Source organism: Rhinopithecus bieti, unplaced genomic scaffold, assembly GCF_001698545.2.
Source record: "Rhinopithecus bieti isolate Rb0 unplaced genomic scaffold, ASM169854v2 scaffold_18353, whole genome shotgun sequence".
In the NCBI taxonomy this organism is placed as follows: Eukaryota; Metazoa; Chordata; class Mammalia; order Primates; family Cercopithecidae; genus Rhinopithecus; species Rhinopithecus bieti.
In genome coordinates this window covers 1,477,966-1,502,357 of record NW_016809465.1, presented here as the reverse complement: position 1 = coordinate 1,502,357, position 24,392 = coordinate 1,477,966, and the positions used below count along the sequence as shown (strand labels likewise).

General features: G+C 36.5%; 1 protein-coding gene across 1 annotated transcript in view; it reads left to right on the top strand.

Annotated features, from left to right (window-relative positions):
* The window catches only part of SPATA16 (spermatogenesis associated 16), a 264,944-nt gene that overhangs the window by 118,812 nt on the left and 121,740 nt on the right, over nt 1-24,392 (top strand). The window contains 1 exon segment of the mRNA XM_017889485.1: nt 13,156-13,245. Coding sequence (XP_017744974.1) covers nt 13,156-13,245 — 90 coding nt within the window.

Here is a 24,392-nt window from a genome sequence, read left to right as displayed (position 1 = left end):
AAAAAAAAAAAAAATTGGGGGAAATTGTTTTCAAATGCCCAACTTACCTATCTCTATGCTGTTATTACATGAACTGCCTTTTGTTCCTGATCACATCTGCCTAATGTAGAAACTGTAAGATTCTGTATATTTGATGTTCAACTGGGATACAGGCACAGAAGTTGGTGGAGGGTGATCCTTGATATATTCAGGTCACAAGAGATGTAGATCTCATTCATGAACCTTAGGTATGATTAGGTTCTCTGGAAGCTCCTGAGGAAATGTTGTTTAGCCACTTTATTAACATTGATTTATTCTGTAAACATTTACTGAGTGCCTATTATGTGTCAGTCATTTACTTAGGTGCTGAATATATAAAGGTAAATGATAATGGTGAGTATTACTTCCCATTATGGAGAAGTCTGCAGTGGATAAAGAATAATTAACTGAGTAAGAAAGTCAAAGAAATGTAGAAAAAATAAATGTTCTCCATTGCTCAAGAAGGCATTTCACTGCATGCTTCTAAAGATTCAGTAATCATACTTATTTTTGATGGTTATTTGATGCATGTTAACTGATAATACTCCTTTGGATGAAGAACATGGAAGACTTGAAGCCCTAGGAGACTCCCTTCTAAAGGTTCTTATTTTATGGATGATCCATTAAATGTTTTATTTGAATCCCCCACTGTAATACTATAAATTCTGTCTTCCTAAATAAGGTAATGTCATACTCAAATTTCAGAGTAAAATATACTTGAACATAGATCCTGATTTTTAGTGTGTTTTCATTACTAGCTCTATAAAGAAGATAGAGAATATAATATTTCTTTCTGACTACATACTTTTCAGTGTTGTGACAACATAGCAAATCTTTTAAGTAATTATTTCATAAATTATTTGTCATGTCAAGAAATAGGTGTTTGTTGTTCACTTGAGATAATTCTGTAATTTAATATTTTTCACATTTAACTAGTTGTAGAATTAATTGCAATTTTGGGGGTAAAACATGAAAGATAATATTTGAGTTGTTTTCTGTTTGACTTCTCTAAACCTCATTTTCTTCTGCTGTGCCATATACATGCTGAGATTTCAAGTAATATTTGAGAATGATTTCTTGTTGTTATTTCCCTGAAGTTAGGTTTTACTTTCATGCTTTTGCAAAAACATACTTTGCTAGTGTTTTGGCAGAGCTACATGCTTTGTTTGACAATAATCTATGGTAATTTTCTTATTTCAAAGTCCAACACCTTTATTTCTAATTTTATGCTCTAATACTTTATAAAGTAGTTCTTTTTCTCCAGTGTAAATTAAATTGGGTTATTCCATTTTTCTATCTTGATTATCTATTGAAGATATTTAAACTACATGAACTTTTTAATTCTTTTCAATAAGCAGAGGACTATTATACTTCATTTTAGTTTTAATTTAATTCTAATGATCAATCTTTTGTAGCAAGTCAGTTGACCAAATAAGACAAAACTACTAAGATTTCACTGAATCTCTGTATAGTGACAGCACTGTTGCATAAGTTTTCTTTCCATTCTCATTTTTTACCTACCCAGAATTTAAGTTACTAGATTGGATTTAGTACTATGCCAACAGCCTATGTTTAAAGAAGCTGTAAGAAGCAACAATATGGAACACTTGTTGATTTTTCTGTAAATCTGTTACTGAGAACACAGATTGTTACATTATAGGGCATCTTTGGATAAACTCATCTTTCTGATTGTAGCCCAAGAAATATTTGAGATGAACAACTGCTTGTTTAATACTGGCTATGTGACCCTCTTTTCATTAGCTACCTGCAAATTTAGATGTGTAGTCCATCTCAATCAAACTTTTAGGATCTTAAGATGTAATATTTGTACACTAACCTCATCCAGCCTTCATCTTAACTATCTCTACTTTTAATCTTGCTTCCACATTCAGTTATTTTTGTTGTCATTTTAACTGTGGTAAAATACACATAACATAAAATGTACGATCTTACCCAGTGTTGAGTGTACAGTTCAATTGTGTTAAGTACTTTCACATTGTGCAAGCAATCTCCAGAACTCTTCTAATCTTGCAAAACTAAAAGTCTATGCCCATTAAATAACAAATCCCTGTTCCCCTTTCCTCCTGTCCCCTGGCAATCACCATTCTACTTCCTGTCTTCATAAATTTGACTACTCCAGGTACCTCATAAAAATGGAAGCATATAGTATTTCTCTTTTTGTGTCTGACTTATTTCACAAAGTATAACGTCTGAAATGCATTCATGTTGTAGCATGTGTCTTAATTTCCTTGCTTTATAAGGCTGAAGAGTATTCCATTGTATGTTAGGTACCATGTTTTGTTAATCCATTCATCCATGAATGGACATTGGGCTGCTTCTACCTTTTGATTATTATGAATAATGCTGCTTTGAATATGGGGATACAAATGCTTCTTGGAGACTCTGATTTCAATTAATTTAGGTATATACACAGGAGTGGAATTGCTGGTTCATGTAGTAATTCTATTTTTAACTTTTTGAGGAACTTTCATACTTTGTTCCACAGTGGGTGCATTGTTTTACAATTCCACAAACAGTGCACAAGCATTCTAATTTCTCCACATCCTTGCCAACACTTTTTCTTTCTGATTTTTTATAGTGGCTATTCTAATGGATGTGAGATGGTATCTTATGGTGGTTTTGGTTTGAATTTCCCTAACAGTTAGTGATGTAAACATCTTTTCATATGCTTATTGGCCCTTGGTATATCATCTTTGGAAAAATGTCTATTAAAGTTCTTTGTCCATTTTTAACAGGGCTACCTTTTAAATTGTTATTGACTCAGAGGAGTTTCTTATATGTTCTGGATATTAACCCTGTGTCAGATATATGGTTTGCAAATATTTTCTCCCATTCTGTGGGTTGCTGCATTACACTGTTTACATTGCCCTTTGACAAATAGAAGTTTTTAATTTTGATACAGTCCGATTTGTGTATTTTTATTTGTTTCCTGTGAGTTATTTTTGCTTTCATTTAACTTCATAAGTATTTTATAAACTACCTTAATCCCTTCCTAGGACAGAAGATAGATAGATAGATAGATAGATAGATAGATAGATAGATAGATAGTAACCACTGTCTCTTCAATATTAGGCACCCTGTCACTTACCTGTGATATCTTAATTTTCCCATTGTTATGAATGTTTTTCAAATTTATTAATGGCATGAATATAACAAATAGGTCCTACACATCTGAACAAAAGCTATCCATAATTTCTGAATGTGGTGGCATGCACCTGTGGTCCCAGCTACTAAGGTTGAGGCTGCAGTAAACCATAATCACACCATTGCACTCTAGCCTTAGCAACAGAGCAAAACCCTGTATAAAATAAAATAAAATCTATCCTTGTGGGGAGACAATTACCCTTGTGTATAGCATTTTTGCATATCTTGTGACCAAGGCACTGACTGGTCTTTGCTCCAGACTATCTTTTCAAAGATGGTTGTATGGCAAACAGCCTTGGAAGAAAAGACAAGTCTTGTTACAGCCTTGCCAGATGTGGTGCTTCCCCTTAGAGCAAAAGATAGGCAAGCTTAGAGCCCATTACAAAATATTCACATTCTCTAAACTCATATTTTTCTCATGTGGTACAACCTACTGCATGTGAAGGTGTCACCTGACCTTCCTTTCATCACCATCTGGGATCTATAGTTCAGAGAACCGGAAAAAAAAAATGAATAAAAAAAACCTCTGATTACTGTTATTGCTCTGAACAATAAACTGTCCTTTGTCTCTGACCCTGGAGGCTCATATCTTCTACCAGCTTCCATAAAACTGTTTCAAGCTAACTTGTTAGTTTGCAAGTAGGGAAAAAATCTCAGGCTCTTCACAGTGCTGGCTAATGCATTATAAGAAATTTTTGTGAATATACTTCAAAGTCATTTAGCCTAATCTCCCACTCAGTGAGGAATTTCTTCTACATGTCCTGACAGATGGCATTCTAAATATCATTTAATGTTTCCAGTAAAAGGAAACTCTCCTGAAAGCCTGTTGCATCACTGGTTAGTAAGTTCCCCCTTATGTTGAACTGAGCTATTTGCAGCATTATAACTGGTTTTTGCCTGGCCTCATCTGATATTACATTGAATAATTCTTCTATATTCCATGTGGAAGGAAGGACTTTGTATTTGAATATATTTACTGTGGCTCTGACTGATATTATTTTACTCTCTAAGCATATTTATTTCATTCCATATTCTTCACACACTATGTTTTCCAGATCACTCATTCTAGATACCCTCCAATATGGCAATGATCTTCACAGATGCTCAGAACTATAGATGAAATCAAGGGACTATATGACTAAGGCACAATTCAGTGAAAACACCACTTATTATTTGAAAATAATGCATTATATTGATTTAGCACAAAATTTTATGTGCAATTTTTATAGTTCTATTATATTATCATATCATTTAGCTTCCAGTTAGTTAAAATATTCAGATTTTTTCCATGTGATCAAACTCAAGCCATGATTATCTTTATAAAATGATTCTTTATAATTTATAACATAAGATTTTTTATTTTTAAGCAGTCCATATTATTTTAAATTTTGCTTCTGTCATCAGTTATATGAGTTCCTGTTTCAGTAAAATTTATGCCATTTGAAAATTTTATCGACATCCTTTCAATTTCTTAATCTTAGTTCACTAATGAAAATAAGGTCCACAAAAAGGGCTAAAGACATTTCATTAGATTCCTTATTTCATAATAACACAGGCCATACTTACATAGCATTAATCAGATATTCAATTGGTTATAATCTACGGAATGATGCCATTATCCAGCATAAATGTCACCATCTTGTCTGTAAAGTTATCATGATTTGCTGAAATTAAAACATTCCATGTTCCTGACTTTCTCTAGATCTACCACCTATTTCTATTTTAACAATGTCAGCAAGTTATTAGAAGAATAAGAGGAATGTTTTCTCGGGAGGATGAAACAATCATTACTTTGCTAACAGTTAGACAAGATAATGGTAACTAGACAGGCATCTTTGCCTAAATAAGAAATTGAAAAAAGAAAGAAAGAAGAAAGACGGAAAGTAAGAAATTCCTTCCCTAATTCCTAGTCTCATATAAAGCTAAAGTCTGAAGTGCCTGGGGTAGTGATAGCAGACATTCACATTCTCAGCACCCAGGCAAAAATCCATAGCTTTTGATTGAGAAGTAGAAGCAAAACATAACGTCTCTGGGGAAGAAGTCAGAAATTATCCTGCCCCCATGGCCACTGAAGGAAGGGTAAAGCATAAACCTTCTGCTGTGGGGAAGAGATAAAAAGAGATAGAAACCACTCTTGGGCCCGGGGAAGATACCAAGAGGAGTTTTGCTACCACCAGACAAGAAGCAGAAAACACTCTCTAAAATGCGACCAACCACATGTTCAGTGCAGGGTTCGCCTGCTATGAAGAAGAGTCCCAGAATGAGGAGGAAAAGGAGAGAGAGAGAATGGGACAGAGATAAAAAAACAAGAATTTTCCAAAATTAAAGGGAAAACAATAAAATTCAAGTCCAAGAAGCTTAGAGAATTCTGAGGGAAGTAAAACAAAACAAAACAACAGCAACAACAAAAAAAAATGGTACTGGAGGTGACGAACAGTACAACAGGCAAAGAAAATAAACAAATGTTGTAGACTAGAAAGAAAGAAGTAAGTCATCTTTATTTGCAGAAGATGTAGTCATCTATGTAGAAAATCCCAAAGTATTTTTGGAAATGCTTTTGGAACTAATAATTAAGCTTAGTTGTATGATGTAGCAGAATACAAGGTCAACATAAGAAATCAATTATGTTTCTATAAATTAGCAATGAACAATCAGAATTGAAATTTTAAAATCATTGCCAATTATAAGGGCAACAAAAAATGTCAAATGTTTGGAATAAATCTACTGAACTTTGTGTAAGATTTTCACGCTGAAAACTACAAAACATTGATGAGAAATTAAATAAAGCCTTAATTATGGAGAAAAGTGCTATATTTATCGAGCAGATGACTCAATATTAAGATGTCAATAGATCCTATAGTTTTCTATAGACTTATCAAAACCCAGCAGACATTTAACCAATTAACAGGCTACTTTCTTAAATGTAAATGGAAAAGTACAGAATTTCAATGAGCCCAAACAATGTTAGGGGGAAAAAAAAGAACAAAGTTGGGAGGACTTAAACTACCTGATTTAAAGGTTTATTATAAATCTATAGTAGTCAAGACCGTAATGAAGGCATAGGATAGACAAATAAATCAACAGAACAGAATATTCCATTCAGAAATTGACTCGCATATATATGGTTAATTGATTTTTGATAATCATGTCAAAGTTATTCAATAGAGAAAGAATAGTCTTTTCAATTAGTGGTGCCAGGAAAATTGTAGATTTATAATCAAAAATAAAATGTCTTTATCTTTACTTCACACCATAAACGAATTCAACTCAAATAGTTTATAAATGTTAAAACTATCAAACTTTTTGAAGAAAATAGGAAAGAAATTCTTTGTCACCTTGGATTAAGCAAAATTTTCTTAAATAGTATATTTTAAAGGTATAAACGGTAAAAGAAAACAGCCGATAAGTTGGACATCATCAAAATCTGCTCTTCAAAAGAAACTATTGAGAATATTAAAAGACAAGCCACAGACTCAGAGAAAAATATTTGCAGTATATGTATCTTAAAAAGAATTTGCATCCAAAATACATAAAGAACTCTTATAACACAATAATAAGGAAACTGCCCAGTTTTTTAAAATGGCAAAAGATTAACAAGGACTTCACAAAAGAATATATACAAATGGCCAATAACCACATGAAAAGATCCTCAGCATCTTTAGTTACTAGGGGAATGCAAACTAAAGCCACAATGAGATACCATCTACACCTATTACAGTCGCTAAAACTTTAAACACACACATTCATACATGCTGATCATACCAGTTCTGGGGAGGATGCAAAACAACTGGAACTTTCATGCATTGTTGGTGAGAATGCAGGATAGTACAACAGCTTTGGAAAGACGTTTAGGAGTTTCTTACAAAGTTGAGCATATGCTTAGACTAGGACCCAATATTCTCACTCCCCGGTATTTTACCATAAGAAATGGAACTTTATATCAAAAGATTTATATATGAATGTTTACAGCAACAGAAACAAAAGAATGTTCATCAGTTGGTGAATGAATAAACAAATTGTGGAAAATGCTAATAGTTAAGCAGTAAAAGGAAGCAAACTATTGATACATACGATAATATGGATGAATCTCAAAACCATTATTCTAAATGAAAGAAGCCTTACATATAGGGTATATACTATATTACTCCATTTACATGATATTCTAGAGAAGGTAAAACTATAAAGTTGGAAAATAGATCAGTGGTTGCCAGGAACTAGGCGTAAGGGAAGAAAACTGATTAAAAAGGAAAGTGAGAGAACTGTTTAGCACGGTTGTAAATTTCTGTATCTCTGTTGTGTTGATGGCTATGTATTTGTCAAAACAGACCAAACCACACACTTTTAAAAAGTGAATATGACTGTATATAAATTAAAACTGACTTAAATAAAAATATGTTGGAAAAAATTTAACTTTCTGAAAAGTATTATAGAACATGAATATAAACAATAAGAATATTGCCTTTGAAAACAAGCTGGGTTTAAAATGGTAATAATCACCATTAAAATTTACTTCTCAAAAGACTTCCCAAGGAATTTGAATGAAGTAAAGGTGTCTAGAAGTTTTATTTAAATCATTAAAATTTAACGTTATCTCCAGTGATTTCAGACTAACAATACTTAGAAATGAATATATTATTTCTTCTACATACCATTAAAATATTTTTAACACTGAACCATTTGTTAATTTTGATATATATCAGAAGAAGAAATTGTGCAAGATATTCTCTATTTACATTGTAATAAAATGGGCAAATTAACAGTAAACACAGTTATATGAAAAAACCCTTTTGAAATTGACAGTGCTGTGCAAATCTTAAGAGGAATTAAAATCATAATTACCGAGGACTAGGGAGAAAACTATAACGCTTCCCCCTCTCCTTCTTCAGGATACGGTCCAAGCATAAATTAGTTTCAAATTCAAACTTTTAATGCTTTCTTTAAAAAGAATAACATGAATTTTCTAATATGTCGAATAACGAGAAACTAATAAACATCACTTCTCCACGAGAGGACAATATCGCTTAATAAGTTATATAAATACAGAAATGAACTAATCAAGAAGACAAAAAGTACGAATGCTAGCTACCAATATACTCGACTAACCTGCCTAGCCCTACTTTAGCTATGCTCTTTCATTAAACACTCATAGTTTCTTTAAATGATTTTAATATTGTTCACTTCCTACCTGGCTGTAGTTTTGTTTTATTCTTATATGTCACCTTTCTCAATCTTGGCTTAATCATTCTGTATAAACTTTCTCTCTCATCACCAATTAACCTAATTTATCATACAAAAATCAAAGGAAAGTCCACAGGCTCATTTTCTTCCGCGCATATTTTTTAAAAATTACATCGCAACCTCGCGCACATCGACTCTTGGAAAATAATACATAGAATGATACTTCTTTTTTTCTAAATTGATTGATAATAATAATTATCAATGAAATATTGAAACACCCTTAGCTCACCTTACTTATCTAAATTATTTTACTGAAAAATTTAGCCTATGTAGTAAGAAAAAAAAAAGTTGTAAATATTGAAAAGCAGTAACCAAACATCATTATTTGCAGATGATGTAAATAAAATTAAATTATTGCAATATTAAGTTATAAGGATACAAAATTAATATTTTTTAAAATATGTATTTAAATGCTATGCTATCAATAAGAGTTTGGAAAATATAATAGAAAAAATCCCATACCTATTGTGCATACATGTAGTGTTTCTCAAACCTTAATGTGCATACAGATCAACTAAGAATCTTGTTAAAATGTGATTCAGTAAGTTTGAGGTAGGAATCAAGATTTCACATTTTTAGTAAACTCCCAGGTCCTGATGCTGATTATACTCACAGTAATATATATATTTATTCTATACATTTTATATAACTCTTAAGCTTTAAAATTCTACATGAGAATATATATGCAAATACATATGTGTATATATACATAGATTTGTGAATATAGATATATTGACATATATTCTCATACAGAATTTTTAAACTTAAGAATTAACAAAAAATTAGTAAACCTTCTATCTTAAAACAAGGTTTAAAATATTACTGGGAGACACAAAAGAATATTTGAATAAAGAAGAGAAATGCCACATTCCTGGAGGGGAAGACAATAATATAAAAATGTCTATTCTTCCTAAATTTTAATCTAATGCCTTTAGTTTAATACCAATAAAATCACCAAATGATGTTTTGTAGCTAGAAGAAATAAAAATTATAAAGTTCAACAGGAAGAATAAATATGCCATATTAACTAACAAATTAACACAAAGAGGACATTAGGCAGTTGTTTCCCTTCTGGAAATTAAAAATCTATTATCAAATAAAGATAATTAGGACATTTTCTGTCACAGAATTATTCAGGTCAAAAGCATGGGCTACAAAGCCCAGCTGTAGACCCAAGTGTACATATGAACTTAGTGTATAATAAAGATGGCATATCAGATCATGACAGAAGGATGCATTATTTATTAAGTGAACTGGGAAACCTGAGATGATTACCAAAATAGACTTATATTCCAGCCTCACCACTATACAAATTTAGGACTTAATAAAATACTCCCCCACCCCCGGCCACACACACACACACACACGTACATCAAATCATGTGAACTGTAACATAAGAGATAAATTTTAAAGTATCCACAAGTAGAAATCATAAAAAGCACAAGATTTACCACAGGTAACAAATTTGTTTTAAAAATAAGCTTTCATCTATTATAATATATATTATTTTACAGGATCCCATTGTTTTAGAATGGGGTGAATCAATGGAGTAAGCAATCATTGCCCATTACTGACTCTTTTTCTTTTGACTAAAATTCAATGACATCTATCATTTAGTTAGTCTCTAACATGGTTCTTCTTTTTTACCAAAAGCCCTATCAGCATAGCTAAATCAGAGTTTTTCCTCTGTGATAAAATCAGACCAATCAGCTCTGAGATTGTTCTCTGATTACAGTTGTAGTTTTTTGTTGTTGTTGTTTTGTTTATCACTGTAACTGCAGTGAGATTGTCCATTTTGGTCACAGGCTGCCTCCTGCAGTTTTCCAAATGGCATCAAATGACAAATGATTAAGAACTTTTCAAAAGACAGATCATTTCCCCTACAAGTTGAACATGACATAAAATATATCTTTAAAAGGGTATGTCATTTTAGAAAGCATCAATAAATTAATAAAAGTATAAAAGCTAGGCTTTACAACTGCCTCTAGCATTTCCTTGCCAAATATCTAACAGGCGCATATGATAAGCACACAGTGAATACTGCAATAATTATAAAAGTCAAAAATAATAAATTGCCAAATAAAATATTTCATCTCAAATCACCAAATATTATTTTTTAATTACACTTTCAGAGTAGAGACTGGATCTCGGTCTTCCTTGGGTTCCTCTTATGAAGCCACGAATCACGTGGTTTAGGGCACTAGCCCTCACCACTCACAAAAATCTTCTCTGCCTACATCCAAAGCAAGTGTGATGCCTTCTCCCCTCTCTCCTCTCTCTCTTTTGGTAAACTCTTTCTTCACTACCCCTCCTTCCCACCACACCTCATCCTTCTCTCCAATCTAATCTACTTTTGTCAGAAGAACTTGTCTGACAGAGCAAGATTCTTGGAGGATAGCTCAGCAAAGCGAAAGCATTGCATCATAGGCAAAGAGAGGCCAAAGACTGGAAACATCCATTCAGTAAGGATTTTGTCCCATCAAATTTGTAGATGCTAACTAAATATGCATGAGTGAATAAAGTAATAGGGGAGTACACCTCATAGGCTTGTGGAAGAAATAAATAAATAAAGTAATAGGGGAGAATTAGCTATCATGTGGAAGAAAATTGTCAGAATCAGAAAACCCAGTCCCTGGACAGCATTCTGCTTCAGCTACTCTGACTTACCTTTACAAAATTGCTTCCGTAGGGACAAAATATATAAACATGATTTTCAAACATTCTCTTTTCTGAAGTAATAAAAGAATTCATGGTAAGTATTAGTATTATAGTTTTGATATTAGTATTATAGTATTGATGTTGTCTTGATATTAAATGAACTCATGTGATCGTTTTAAAATTTCCAACATTTTAATCAGAATACACCAAAGCAAACAATCTGTGTTCTGGAGGGATTAATATATTCATTTGCAAAAATCCTTGTCATAGAGTACTGTAAAACCTCATTAACTAAGACCCTTCTAATTCAGAAATCACCATAGGAAAGGCAGTGTGGTATAATACAATGCTGTGTGGCTAGACATGGAGAACCAATAAACTTAAGACAGCTCTTTAACTAGTTATGCGTGATTTTAGAAAGTTCCCTTTTCCTCTACTTTCTGCTCATTTGTGTTTGCAGTGAGCTAATTTATACAATTGATCCATCTCATCATCATACAATTCTATGATTATCCATAAGCCAGATAGATTTTTTTTCTACTTTATTCTTTTTATATGCAGTGTTTCTGGGAATGGAATTATTTTGTCTGCATGTTTTAATGTGGAATACCTGAAGAGCCCTGAGAGGTCACACGAGTTTCCTAAATTTAGGCAATTATGATTATGTACATTTTTCTGGACACAGGTTCAGACTTTTTATCTGGTTCCCGAAAGCTCTGTATGCCTCTCAAAAAAAAAAAGGTTAAGAACCACTTACTTTAATAATGAACTAATTCCAAATGATTCCCATCAACTTGTAAAAACAGGCTCACAAAATGTTGCTTAATAATCATGTGTTGGTTCTGTAACATTCTGTAGCCCACATTGATAAATACAGTAGAAGCTACATTTCGAACTTTCACTAATGGCTGGGTCCCCATTTGGTGATAGGGCATGGACTGCATCCAGCTAGTTGACCCTGTTATATCAAAAACTTTAAACAACACCTACCCATAATAGGCTCTCAATGAAGCAAGGAAGTGAAAGGTCTACCCCTTTATCTCTAGGAGAAGAAGGCAGCTAGGGTGATCATTTCACATCTAGGTTTGGATTGAGATTCCAGAACTCTGTGAGATGATGGAAGAATCAACAGGTAAGGACAGTTAGTTAATCTTATCTACAAGTCAAGTCTTGTCATTTCAGTCAAGAAAAAACAGAAGTCCAAAGGGAGGAAAGGCCTTAACAAAAGAGTCAAGACCAAGACTAGATCCTTTAACCAATGGTACAGGTCTTCTATTACACCCAGCTGGAAGAAGACACAGAACCAATTATGGAATTCAAATGAACATGTCACCCAAATTCCATTTCCCTTTTTTTGAGATGAAGTCTCGCTCTTGTCCCCCAGGCAAGAGTGCAGTGGCGCAATCTCGCTCACTGCAACCTCTGCCTCCCGGGTTCAAGCGATTCTCCTGCTTCAGCCTCCCAAGTAGCTGAGATTACAGGTGCCTGCCACCATGCCTGGTTAATTTTTGTATTTTTAGTAGAGATGGGGTTTCACCATGTTGGCCAAACTGGTCTTGAACTCCTTACCTTGGATGATCTGCCCACCTCGGCCTCCCAAAGTGCTGGGATTACAGGCATGAGCCTCTGCGCCCAGCCTCCAGTTCCTTTTTTTTTTTTTAACTGAAATTCAGCAACTAACAACCTCGTTCTTCAGTAAAAGTAGACATACCATAAATAACCTGCTTTTCCCTGATTTATTAAAATAAAATTCATTTAAAACAAATAAAATAGCACCATGTCTTATATGTAACATAAGTTGAATTCAAATTATTTGCCATTGTCATATCTGTAAAAATATCCAGTCCCATAAATAAAATTTCTTTTATAATGCAAACTTAAGTAGTTTTTCAATAATGCTTGTTTGTCTTAACTGCCAAATATGGGGACGGAGGGGCAGGGGAAGGGCTCATTTCACTAGTATCTTTAAAACACATAGTATATAAAATGGAATGCCTGTGATTTCATTCCAATGCACTTGTAGTAATTGTCTTTTAAAACCCAAATAACATCTGCATTTCTTTTACCTTTTTACAGAAGTATTGTTTTAAACCCAGCCTATTTCCGGAATCATCTTCGTCAAGCGACAGTGTTTAGATGTCTGGAGAGATATTCAGAGGCTGCTCGGTATGTTTGTTTTAACTTTTGTGAGGATTGATTTCAAGTTAAATTAATTTTATTCTCAAATTCTGGTAATAGTATAACAGAACTCTCCATTTCTCTCATGGAATATGATTTTATCCAAATTATTGTCTATCAATGTCAAACCAGCAATTATTGACTATCTTTCTCTTTAATTAAAGCTATTCCATGTTCATAGCTCTTAAAATTCAAACTTCCCAGCCATGAGGTCACTGACAATGATGGAAAAACTTGCACAAAGTAATAGAAATGCACTTGACCTCTTGCTCTCATGTATGTTCTGGTCTAGATTGTAATAATACATTTCTATAACTATCTCTTGAGCACTGGAGAGGAAATCCAATCATGAGAAAGGATCCCAGAAACCCATTTCTGCAGAAGAAGGCATCAGTTAAATAACACCAAGGTTGCTAGAGATGTCCTAAAGTATTTTTTTCTTGGACCCCAGTGTATTTTTTTAAAAAGCTAGTGAAGCTTCCCCTAATATTTGCATCCCAGAACTTAGACTGTGGCAAATAATTATAAGAGTTGTGCAACAGCCTCAATGCTACACTCAGAATTCCTTATCGCCTGTGACACCCCAGACTTTTTTCCTTCCTGGATTAGCTCACAAGACTCCTCTTCCTTTCCATGAGCTCTCTCAAATAATTTTCCTTATTTCCTAATGTAGAGGTGCCTGCTATTTCTTCCTCATCCACTTTACTACCCCAGGAATCTAGCAGGAAAATGTGGTTGGTTTCTAAATTTACTCCAAGCACAAATTCTAAGGATAAATCTGCAGGAATCGAGATGCAGTGCCTAGGTTGCCAGTGACTACTGTCTAGAACGTTTGTAAATAATAATATCTTTGACATTGGAAGCAAGAGTTTGAGTGTATAATAAAATGGCTTCATAAAATTGACACTGTGTCATGCCTGTAATCCCAGCACTTTGGGAGGCCAAGGCAGGTGGATCACCTGAGGTTGGGAGTTTGAGACCAGCCTGACCAACATGGAGAAGCCCTGTCTCTACTAAAAATACAAAAAATAAGCCTGACGTGGGATTACATGCCTGTAATCCCAGCTACTCGGGAGGCTGAGGTAGGACAATCTCTTGAACCCGGGAGGTGGAGGTTGCAGTGAGCTGAGAGTGCGCCGTTGCACTCCAGCCTGGGCAACAAGAGTGAAACTCCATCTCAAAAAAAAAAAATTGACACTGTGAGGTTTACATGAATTCCATGTTTGTAAGATGTTCCCAGGAGTTGCCTAAACTCAATTAAATAGATATGGAAAGCAGAGTTCATCTCAACTGCTCTCACTTTGCAGTCAAACAACCAATATGCCACATCTTCTTACCTGTGTGAAGGCCCACTTTGAACAGTTTTTAAAAGGTCTTTATCACTTTCTTTTTTTGTGCATTTCCCCCTCTACTATTTCTCCAATGTGTTTTATCTAAGGTACTCACATATTACTTCTTCCTACTTTTTATTTACTCCACTGAAGTGCCTCAGTGGCTCACTTTTTGCCCACACACATTTTCTAGCTGTATGAATGAGAGAAAATCTAAGAGATGATAATAAGTGTCCTTCTGTTTCACATTTAAATAAACAGGTTTTAATAAAAGTCACTAGCTACAAATGAAGCTAATAAGTTCAGCATTAGCAGGTAACAGCCATCTGCAAAATAGGCTCCATTAACAGGTGGTTTATTAATACATCTTGAAGCCAATTGAAAGATCAATGGAAGGCTAGATACAATTTCAGAACTAGATTTCAACTAGTAAAACAGTGCTAGTGGTGTGCTTATACAGACTCTAAAGATCAAATTGTTAAATATTCAGGAATTTGGAACAAGCTAATTGCTAAACTGTAGGAGAAATTAGCAATGCTGGGAGAAGCTACACTACTGAAATTGCAAATGCTACAAATCCAGGTTTTTTTTTTTTTACTTTGGGAGGGCCAGGTTACCAGCATACCATTGGCTATAACATAATTGTATCAAGCCTGTTGGAGCCAAAGTAGTGACATAAATTCTTCATGGATCCCAAAACAAACAACAAGAACTTAAAAATTTGGAATTTGTCAATATTTGCCCTATGAAATTGGCACAGAATATTCCACTGCCTTTCTCATGTATACTGAATTAGGTATATCTGCAGTGAAATGGGCATATCTGCTTAATATCATTTGATGACTGACCTGATAATGCTTCTTGAGAAAATTCCTGATGATTCTTAGTTATGCTGGGGTGGAGTTTCTATAGAGAAGCAATACAATTACTGTCAGCTACAAGTATTTTTCATCTCGGTTTCTTTAGCAATTATAGCCTTCAATATACAGTATAAGGTCATTCCCCCAAAGAAAGGATGTTATGAACTGTGAACATAAATATCATAGTGTATCTTAGCAGCTAGATATCTAATGTAAATCAACATATATAAAGCAATATATACAGCTTTTTATTTTATTTTATTTTATTTTTTTGAGACAGTTCTGCTGCCCAGGCAGGAGTGTAGTGACACAATCTCAACACTCACTGTAACATCCACCTCTCAAGTTCAAGCAATTCTCCTGCCTCAGCCTCCTGAGCAGCCGGGTCTATAGGCACACACCACCACACCCAGCTAATTTTCATATTTTCAGTTGAGATGGGGTTTCGTTTCACCGTGTTGGCCAGGCTGGTCTCAAACTCCTGACCTCAGGGGATCGTTCACATCAGCCTCACAAAGCAATGGGATTGCAGACATGCAACACTGCACCTGGCCTACAGCATTTATGTTTATCAATCAATCTATCAGGCCTCTTAGAAGGCCTCTATTCAGGCCTCTTACAAGTATTTTATGTTAAAATTCATTGGTAAAGACAACACATCAAGGTTATTTCCTGTAGGATGCTAAGCAGTCATGTTTCTCGCATGGAGAGGCACCTACCACATATGAAAAAAAATGCCATTATTATGTGATTTAGGAGATCCTAAAACCGTAATTCAAAAAAAATGCATCAGCCCATATCTTATCCAAGATAAGGGTATATATAACCAGTCCCTGGAAATCAGAATGTCTTAGGTTTGCTGAGCCTAACCACCTTCACCCATGAAGGGATTTCTAGTAAATAGGCCAGAGTGATTCCCAGAACAGCCTCATTTAAAAAGCCCAAACTCTCAACAAGAGAGGCTGGAGAAAATGCTACTCCTTGTGGTTGGAGGGAAGATATCAGGTTTACAATGGACAGATTCTTTTATTTTACAGGTCAATATCCTTTCAGTAGCCTTCTACCAGAAGAAAGTGTAAGAATACATAAATGATAGAAATTGAACAAAAATGGAGATATTTTATTACGGTTTAGGGTCCGCAGGGATGCTAGGCACTTTGTGGAGATGGCTGGCACTGCTTAAATTGATGAAATCACATTTTCAGACCACAAACTAAGTTAAGATAGCTCTAACCGCCATCCCCAAAAACAAGCCACCTTGTGAAGCCTTAGCTAAAATAGAAACTTGCAAAGCTTTTTAACATCTTTCTGTTTCAATGCATACAGAAAAATCTGTGTTGACATAGAATGAATGTCATCACTCAAATCTGCCTCTCCTCCCCCAACACTCATACTTACACACACACACACACACACACAGCCCATTTGGGACTACCTTCATGAGAAGAAAATATTCAAAGACATAAAATCAAAGAAAAGCCAAGACTGTTTTGTGAAGACAACTAATGACTTTTGACAATACAAATATTATGGTGCCTTTATCTCTTTGTGCTCAATGACTAGCACATGGTCTAAAATATGCCAAGCACCAGTTAGGGGGTTGTGAATTAAATCAGCAGGTTTTTGAGTCTGTGGTAATATGTGGTTGATAACCATTCAGCTATATCAATAAGATATTATATAAAATTCTTTTTTTTTCTTTTTTTTTTTTTTTTTTGAGACGGATTCTCGCTGTGTCTCCCAGACTGGAGTGCGGTGGCGTGATCTCGGCTCACTGCACCTCCACCTGCCGGGTTCACACCATTCTCCTGCCTCAGCCTCCTGAGTAGCTGGGACTACAGGCGCCCGCCACCACGTCCGGCTAATTTTTTGTATTTTTAGTAGAGACGGGGTTTCACCGTGTTAGCCAGGATGGTCTTGATCTCCTGTCCTCGTGATCCACCCGCCTCAGCCTCCCAAAGTGCTGGGATTACAGGCGTGAGCCACCACGTCCGGCCATAAAATTCTTTGTAAAACCCTGATTGAAAGATAAATATGAGAAGTGTGCTTATAGTAGTGAAGATTATGGGATAGCATGATGACTTCTAAACTGAAAATACATAGGCAAAAACCATATAACATTGCACAGGGTCTCTATTTAAAACCACATTGTGTAAGAAGCAGCATACAGAAGGTAAAACTAAAGAAAAGATGCAACAAAGTATTTTTAATGCATCATTGATAATGAATTTTCTGCCGGGCGCAGTGGCTTAAGCCTGTAATCCCAGCACTTTGGGAGGCCGAGGTGGGCGGATCACCTGAGGCCATGAGTTTGAGAGCAGCCTGGCCAACATGGTGAAACCCAATCTCTACTAAAAATAAAAATACGAAAATTAGCCGGGCATGCTGGCAGGTACCTGTAATCGCAGCTACTCAGGAGGCTGAAGCTGGAGAATCGCTTGAACTCAGGAGGCAAAGGTTGCAGTGAGTGGAGATCACACAATTGCACTGCAGCCTGGATAACAAGAGCAAAACTCTGTCTCAAAAAAAAAAAGAAAAGAGAGAAACAAATTTTCTGTGTGTTTCTACATGCATGGGCTAGATAAGGGATACGAAAACAGGAATGACACATTCAAATGCTTATAAAGCCCAGGTAGATGATGTGTGTATCAGACCAATTGAAAGATAAAGTATGTTCTATGAACTACAGTGAACTAGAGACCACTCACTAAAGTGACCAAAAAATTAATCTTTCAAACTAGATACCTATGATAGTCAAAGTGGACACTATTAAGAATTCCACCAGGGAAACAGGTATAAACCAGGACTTTCACAAGCACACCGGCCGTATCATCACCCTACCACTGGCCCTTCCAAAGAGAGTGGCCATCACTCAAGTCCAACCAATGTTGCTCTATGGGAATGTAGGTTCAACTTTGCAGATTTTTTGAGTCTTCAAGAGATAATATTAATATAACTTCAGAGCATTCCAAGAAATTTATTTACTTTTTAAAATATTTTCAACTTTCATTTTAGATTCATGGGATACATGTACAGGTTTATTACACGGGTATATTGCATGACACTGAGGTTTGGGATACAAATGGCCCTGTTACCCAGTTAGTGAGGATAGTACCCAGTTGGTAGTTTTTCCACCCTTACTCCCCTCCCTCTCTCCCCACTTTAGCAGTACCCAATGTTTATTGTTTCCATCTTTATGTTCATAAGTACCCAAAGTTTAGCTCCTACTTATAAGTGAGAACATGCAGTATTTGGTTTTCTATTCCTGTGTTAATTTATACTTAGGATAATGGCCTCCAGCAGCATCCATGTTGCTGCAAAGAACATGGTTTCATTCTTTCTATGGCTGGGTAATAGTCCATGATGTATATGTACCACATGTTCTTTATGCAATCCACTGGTATTGAACACCAAGGTTAAGTCCATGTCTTTACTATTGTGGATAGTGCTATAATGAACCTACAAGTGTATGTGTCTTTTTGGTAGAATGGTTTGTTTTCCTTTGGGTATACACTGAGAAATGGGATTGCTGAGTTGAATAGTGGCTCTGTTTTAAGTTCTTTTGAGGCAGGAAATTAAACAAAAAAAAATTAAAAAGAAAGAGAAATAAGCTTTCCTGTATTAGGCTGACTTGTCCCAGAGGCAGCAACAGGCACAGCCCAGACCCAGGAAAAGTCTTGGTAATACTATCTAATGTGCTCTGGAGACTCTCCTGGCACTCCTTCAACATAGGGAGAAGAAAAACAAACTTTCCTTTGTTTTATGGAATGAGTTTATAGATTCCTGTTCTCTGTAACTAGTGACTTCAAGTATTCTGTTTTATTTAAGCAGTAGAATGAAGCTCATGAGCCTCTGAGCAGGCCTGAGTTACAGCTACCTGAGTGCCATAGTGAAGGTTATGGGATAAGCCTGTGCCTAGGCAAACCTAGATAATGGACATCTGGGTTGCATAGCAACAGACATGTGCAATCTCAAGTTATGAACCTGTTACAATTTGATTAACTGTCTTTGTCCTGCCTCTGTATCCCTGCTTTCAGGCCACTTTAAGCTTGCTTCAAGCTAGCCCACCCCCTTTTGTGAAGTGTGTATAAAAGTCAAGTGCTGGCTTTGTTCCGGGCCCAGTCTTTGGACGTTAAGTCTGCTGGGTCTGAGTGCACTCAGTAATAAAGATACCCTCCTGTATACATTCCAAGGTCTCTCTCTGGTCCTCCTGATTCCACAACACTTTGAGAACTCTCCAAACCGCTTTCAACAATTGCTGAACTAATTTACATTCCCACCAAGAGTGTATAAATATTCTCTTTTCTCCACAGCCTCACTAGCATCTATTATTTTTTGACTTTTTAGTAACAACTATTCCAACTGATGTGAAATGGCATCTCATTGTGGTTGTGATTTGCATCTCTCTGATTATTAGCTATGTTGAGCTTTTCTTTAAATATTTGTTAGCCATTTGTATGTCTTCCTTTGAGAAGTGTCTGTTCATGTTCCTTACCTAATTTTTAATCGGGTTTTTTTGTTGTTGTTTGCTTGCTCTTTGCTTAAGTTCCTTAGAGATTCTGGATATTAGACCTTGTCAGATGCTTAATTGGCAAATGTTTGCTCCTATTTTGTAGGTTACCTGTTTACACTGTTGATGGTTTCTTTTGCTGTGCAGAAGCTCTTTAGTTTAATTAGGCCCTACCTGTCAATTATTATATTTTGAGGACACTGCCAGAAGCTCTTTGCCAAGGCCAATGTCTAGAATTGTAGGTATATCCTAGGTTTTCCTCCAAGATTTTTGTAGCTTGAGGTTTTATATTTAAATCTTTAATCCATCTTGAGTTAACTTTTGTGTATGGTAAAAGGTAGTGGTCCAGTTTCATTCCTCTGCATATGGCTAGCCAGCTGTCCTAGCATCGTTTACTGAATATGAAGTCCTTTTCCCATTCCTTATTTTTGTTACCTTTGTCAAAGATCAGATGGTGTTAGGGGTGCAGCTTTATTTCTGGATTCTCTATTCTGTTCTGTAGGTCTCTGTGTGTGTTTTTGTACCAGTACTATGCTGTTTTGGTTACTGTGGCCTCATGGTATAGTCTGAAGTCAGGTAATGTGATGCTTCCAGCTTTGTTCTTTTTGCTTAGGATTACTTTGGCTATTTGGGCTCTTTCTTGTTTTCATATGAATTTTAGATTTTTTTTTCCAATGCTTTAAAAACTGGCATTGGTAGTTTGATAGGAATAGTGTTGAATCTGTAGATTGCTTTGGGCAGTATGGCCATTTTAATGATATTTATTCTGCAAATCCATTAGCCTGGCATGCGTTTCCATTTATTTGTGTCATCTATGATTTATCTCAGTAGTGTTTTATAGTTCTCCTTTCCTCTCCTTAGCTAGCTGTGTTCCTAGGTATTTCATTTTTGTATGTGTGGCTATTGTAAAAGAGACTGCATTCTTGATTTGACTCTCAGCTTAAACATTATTGGTCTATAAAAATGCCAGGCATGGTGGCTCATGTCTGTACTCCCAGAATTTTTAGAGGCCAAAATGGAAGGATCACTCAAGGCCAGGAGTTGGAGACTCGCCTGGGCAACACAGCAAGACTCTGTTTCTAAAGAAAAAACAAACTTTTTTTTTTTTCAATTAGTTGGGCATGGTGGCATACACGTGTAGTACTAGCTACTCAGTAGACTGAGACAGGAAGATAGCTTAAGCCCAGGAGTTCAAGGCTGGAGTGAACTATGATCATGCCACTGCACTCCATCCTAGAGTTCAGACTCTGTCTCCAAGTGAGACTCTGTCTCTAAAAACATCAATAAATAAATAAAAAGGAAAAACAATGCTACTGATTTTTGTACACTTCCTTTGTATTCTGAAACTTTACTGAAGTCATTTATCAGTTCTAGGGGCCTTTTAGCAGCCTTCTAGCATCGAATCTTATTGTCTGTGAAAAGAGATCATCTGACTTCTTTGTTTCCTATTTGTATGCTTTTTCTTTCTTTCTCTTGCCTAAGTTTGCCGGCTAGGACTTGCAATACGATGTTGAATAGGAGCGGGCATACTTGTTTCTTCCTTTTCCTAAGGAGAATGCTTCCAGTTTTTGCCCATTTAGTAGGTTGCTGGCTGGTCTACGGCCATACCACCTGAATGCACCCAACCTCATAAGTATGATGCTGGCTTTAGGTTTGTCATGTCTGGCTTTTATTATTTTGATGTATGTTTCTTCAATGCCTAGTTTGTTGAGGGTTTTTGCCATGAGGGGAATGTTGGATTTTGTTGGAAGCTTTTTCTGTGTCTATTTAGATGATCATATGGTTTTGTTTTAATTCTGCTTATGTGATGAATCACATTTATTGATTTATGTATGTTGAATCAACCTTGCATCCCAGGAATGAAGCTTACTTTATCATGGTGAATTAACTTTTTGATGTGCTGCTGGATTCAGTTTGCTAGTATTTCGCTGATTTTGTGTCTGTACTTTTCTTTTTTCGTTGTGTCTTTGCCAGATGTTGGTTTCAGGGTGATGCTGGTTTTGTAGAATAACTTAGAAGTCCCTCCTCCTTGATTTTTTTGGAATAGTTTTAGTAATATTGGTACCAGCTCTTCTTTGTATGTTTGGTAGAATTTGGGTGTGAATCCATTTGGTCCAGGTATTTTTTTGGTTGGTAGGTTTTTTATTACTGATTCAACTTTGGAACTCGATATTGGTCTGTCTAGGGGAGTCTGGTTTTGAGGATTCAGGTGCTGGCTGTAATGGGGAGGGGCAGCCTTGTCTTCAGGTCACTGACTGAACTCTCAGGTGAATGCAAGCAGAGTTGCTTAGGTGATAGGAGCCCAACAGAGATCACAGGCCTGTGGGGTAAGATTTTCAGAAGTACTTTGGGCCACCATTGAAATGCCCAGGCCCACGCTGGGTGGGTGCACTGGAAGCCAGAAGACCCTAAGCCCCGTTTGGGAAGGGACAGGGAGTCAAGCGAAAAGCAGTCTGGCTGTCTCTCTGCAGGGCAGTTGCGGCATGCTAGAGGCAGGAAAGCACTCAGGCTTTCTGTTCCCTCTCCAGCCTGGGGGCAGCAGGGGTAAGGACCACGGCAGCAGCAATGGCAGAGGGCCTGTCAGTTACCTCTGGGAGCCCCACCACAAAAAAATAAAAAACACACACACACAAGCCGAAACGTGCCAGAGTGGTCAGGCCGGGTGGGGCGGCTATGCTGGGAGCCCAAATCAGTGGGCTTTGTAACAGAGAGCAATGTAGGGCAGGGACGCTCAGGGAAAGCAGCCTGGCCTCCTCTCTGATGGAGTCATGTAAAAGAGCTCAGGCTCTTTGTTCCCTCCCATCCTGGCAGTAACAGAGGGGGGCACAATGGCATTGGCAATCACAGTAGGTCTGTCCCTTATGTCCCAGAGAAACTCAGAGCTGCAACCAACCAGAGTGCTCAGGTGAGGCAGGAGAATAGGGTCTGGATGCAGGGAAACCTACTGTGGACTCATGCTGAGTATCAGAGGCTACTCCCTTTTTAACCCCTCCTTTTCCTGCGTGGCAGTCGAAAAGTGAAAGTACCTCTGATTGGTCCCCAGCCACAACCAATCAGACTGGTCATGGGCCTACTCATCACTTGGAGTGGTCCCCTCCCACAACGAATCAGACTGGTCACGGAGCTTTATTTGCATATAGTAAACCAAAAGGAAACGTCTAGAGGGTATTTAAACCCCAGGAAATTCTGTAACTGAGGCGCTTGAAGCCGCTTATTCCAGCCGGTTCCTGCCCTGTGAAGTGTACTTTCGTTTACAATAAATCTCTGCTTTTGCTGCCTTGTTTTGTCCGTGCGTTTTGTCTAATTCTTTGTTCAAAACACCAAGAGCCTGGACAACTGCCTTTGACCAGTAACACGGGCAAGTGTGCACACTGGAGGCCCAAGCCACTGGGCCTTGCCTGGCGAGCAACAGCAGAGGTGGGGTCTGTAGTCTGCTCCTCGGCACTGCGGCTGCTGCATCTATCCTAAGGGCATGCTGAAGAGCCTAGACTCCCTCGTTGGTGGGGCTACTGTAGCTGGCTCTAGGGTGCTCAGGGATCCAAGACCCATTGGGCTTCACGTGGGCTTGAGTGGTGCCTCTGCACAGACTCCAGGCAGCTCTCTGCATCTGTCTGGAGACCCTGGGGAGTCAGAGGGGCTCTTCCATGGCCAGGACCGCAAAGGCCTGTGGTGGAATTGTGGATCCCCCAAGAGCTTTTATTCAATCACCCTTTCCCTCACGATACGACAATCCCTCTGGCTGTGCAGCAATCCCAGGTGGGTGGCTGTCCTGCTTTGCTCCTCTCTTTTGGGTCCTGTTGTGTATTGCTTCCTTGGTGAATTCCTTCCTGGAGGATGCACTTGAAGAGCTTAGTGTTTTCTCTCTACTGTTTTCTCTCCAGGAGTCGCAGGCTCTAGCTGCTTCTAGTCCGCCATCTTGAACCAGAATCCTTGATTTTTAAATATCGCCAGTTATTTCAGTTTTTTTTTTAAGTGCAGAATCATCTTAAGAAAACTGAAGTGGTCTTATTTATGAAATGGATGAGTTCACTAGAATCAATTTGCAGAATTCATGAATTTTGAAGTTTGCTAAGAACTTACTTTAAGAGACAGTCTTATTGAATATATTTAATTGATATAATACATTTTCCTATGTACACGTAGTAATTTTTTATTTTAGCAAAATTGCTTTAAAAGTTTAGCAATTTTTTTAATTTTAGAAAATTTTCAAAAGCTAAAGTCATGGAATGATTTATTCTCATTAACGTGTTCTTGTGTGTGTAGTTATGACTCTGTTGTTCTTTAATATATTTTATTACTAATATATTTTATTACTATTTTCTTCTTATGAATACAATTAAAATTTTAATTTGGAATTTTAAAAATTTATACAGATTTATTTTTAAAATTTTAAGTCGTTTTCTGTTGCTTCTAGGCCTTTTGGCTAAGATCAAA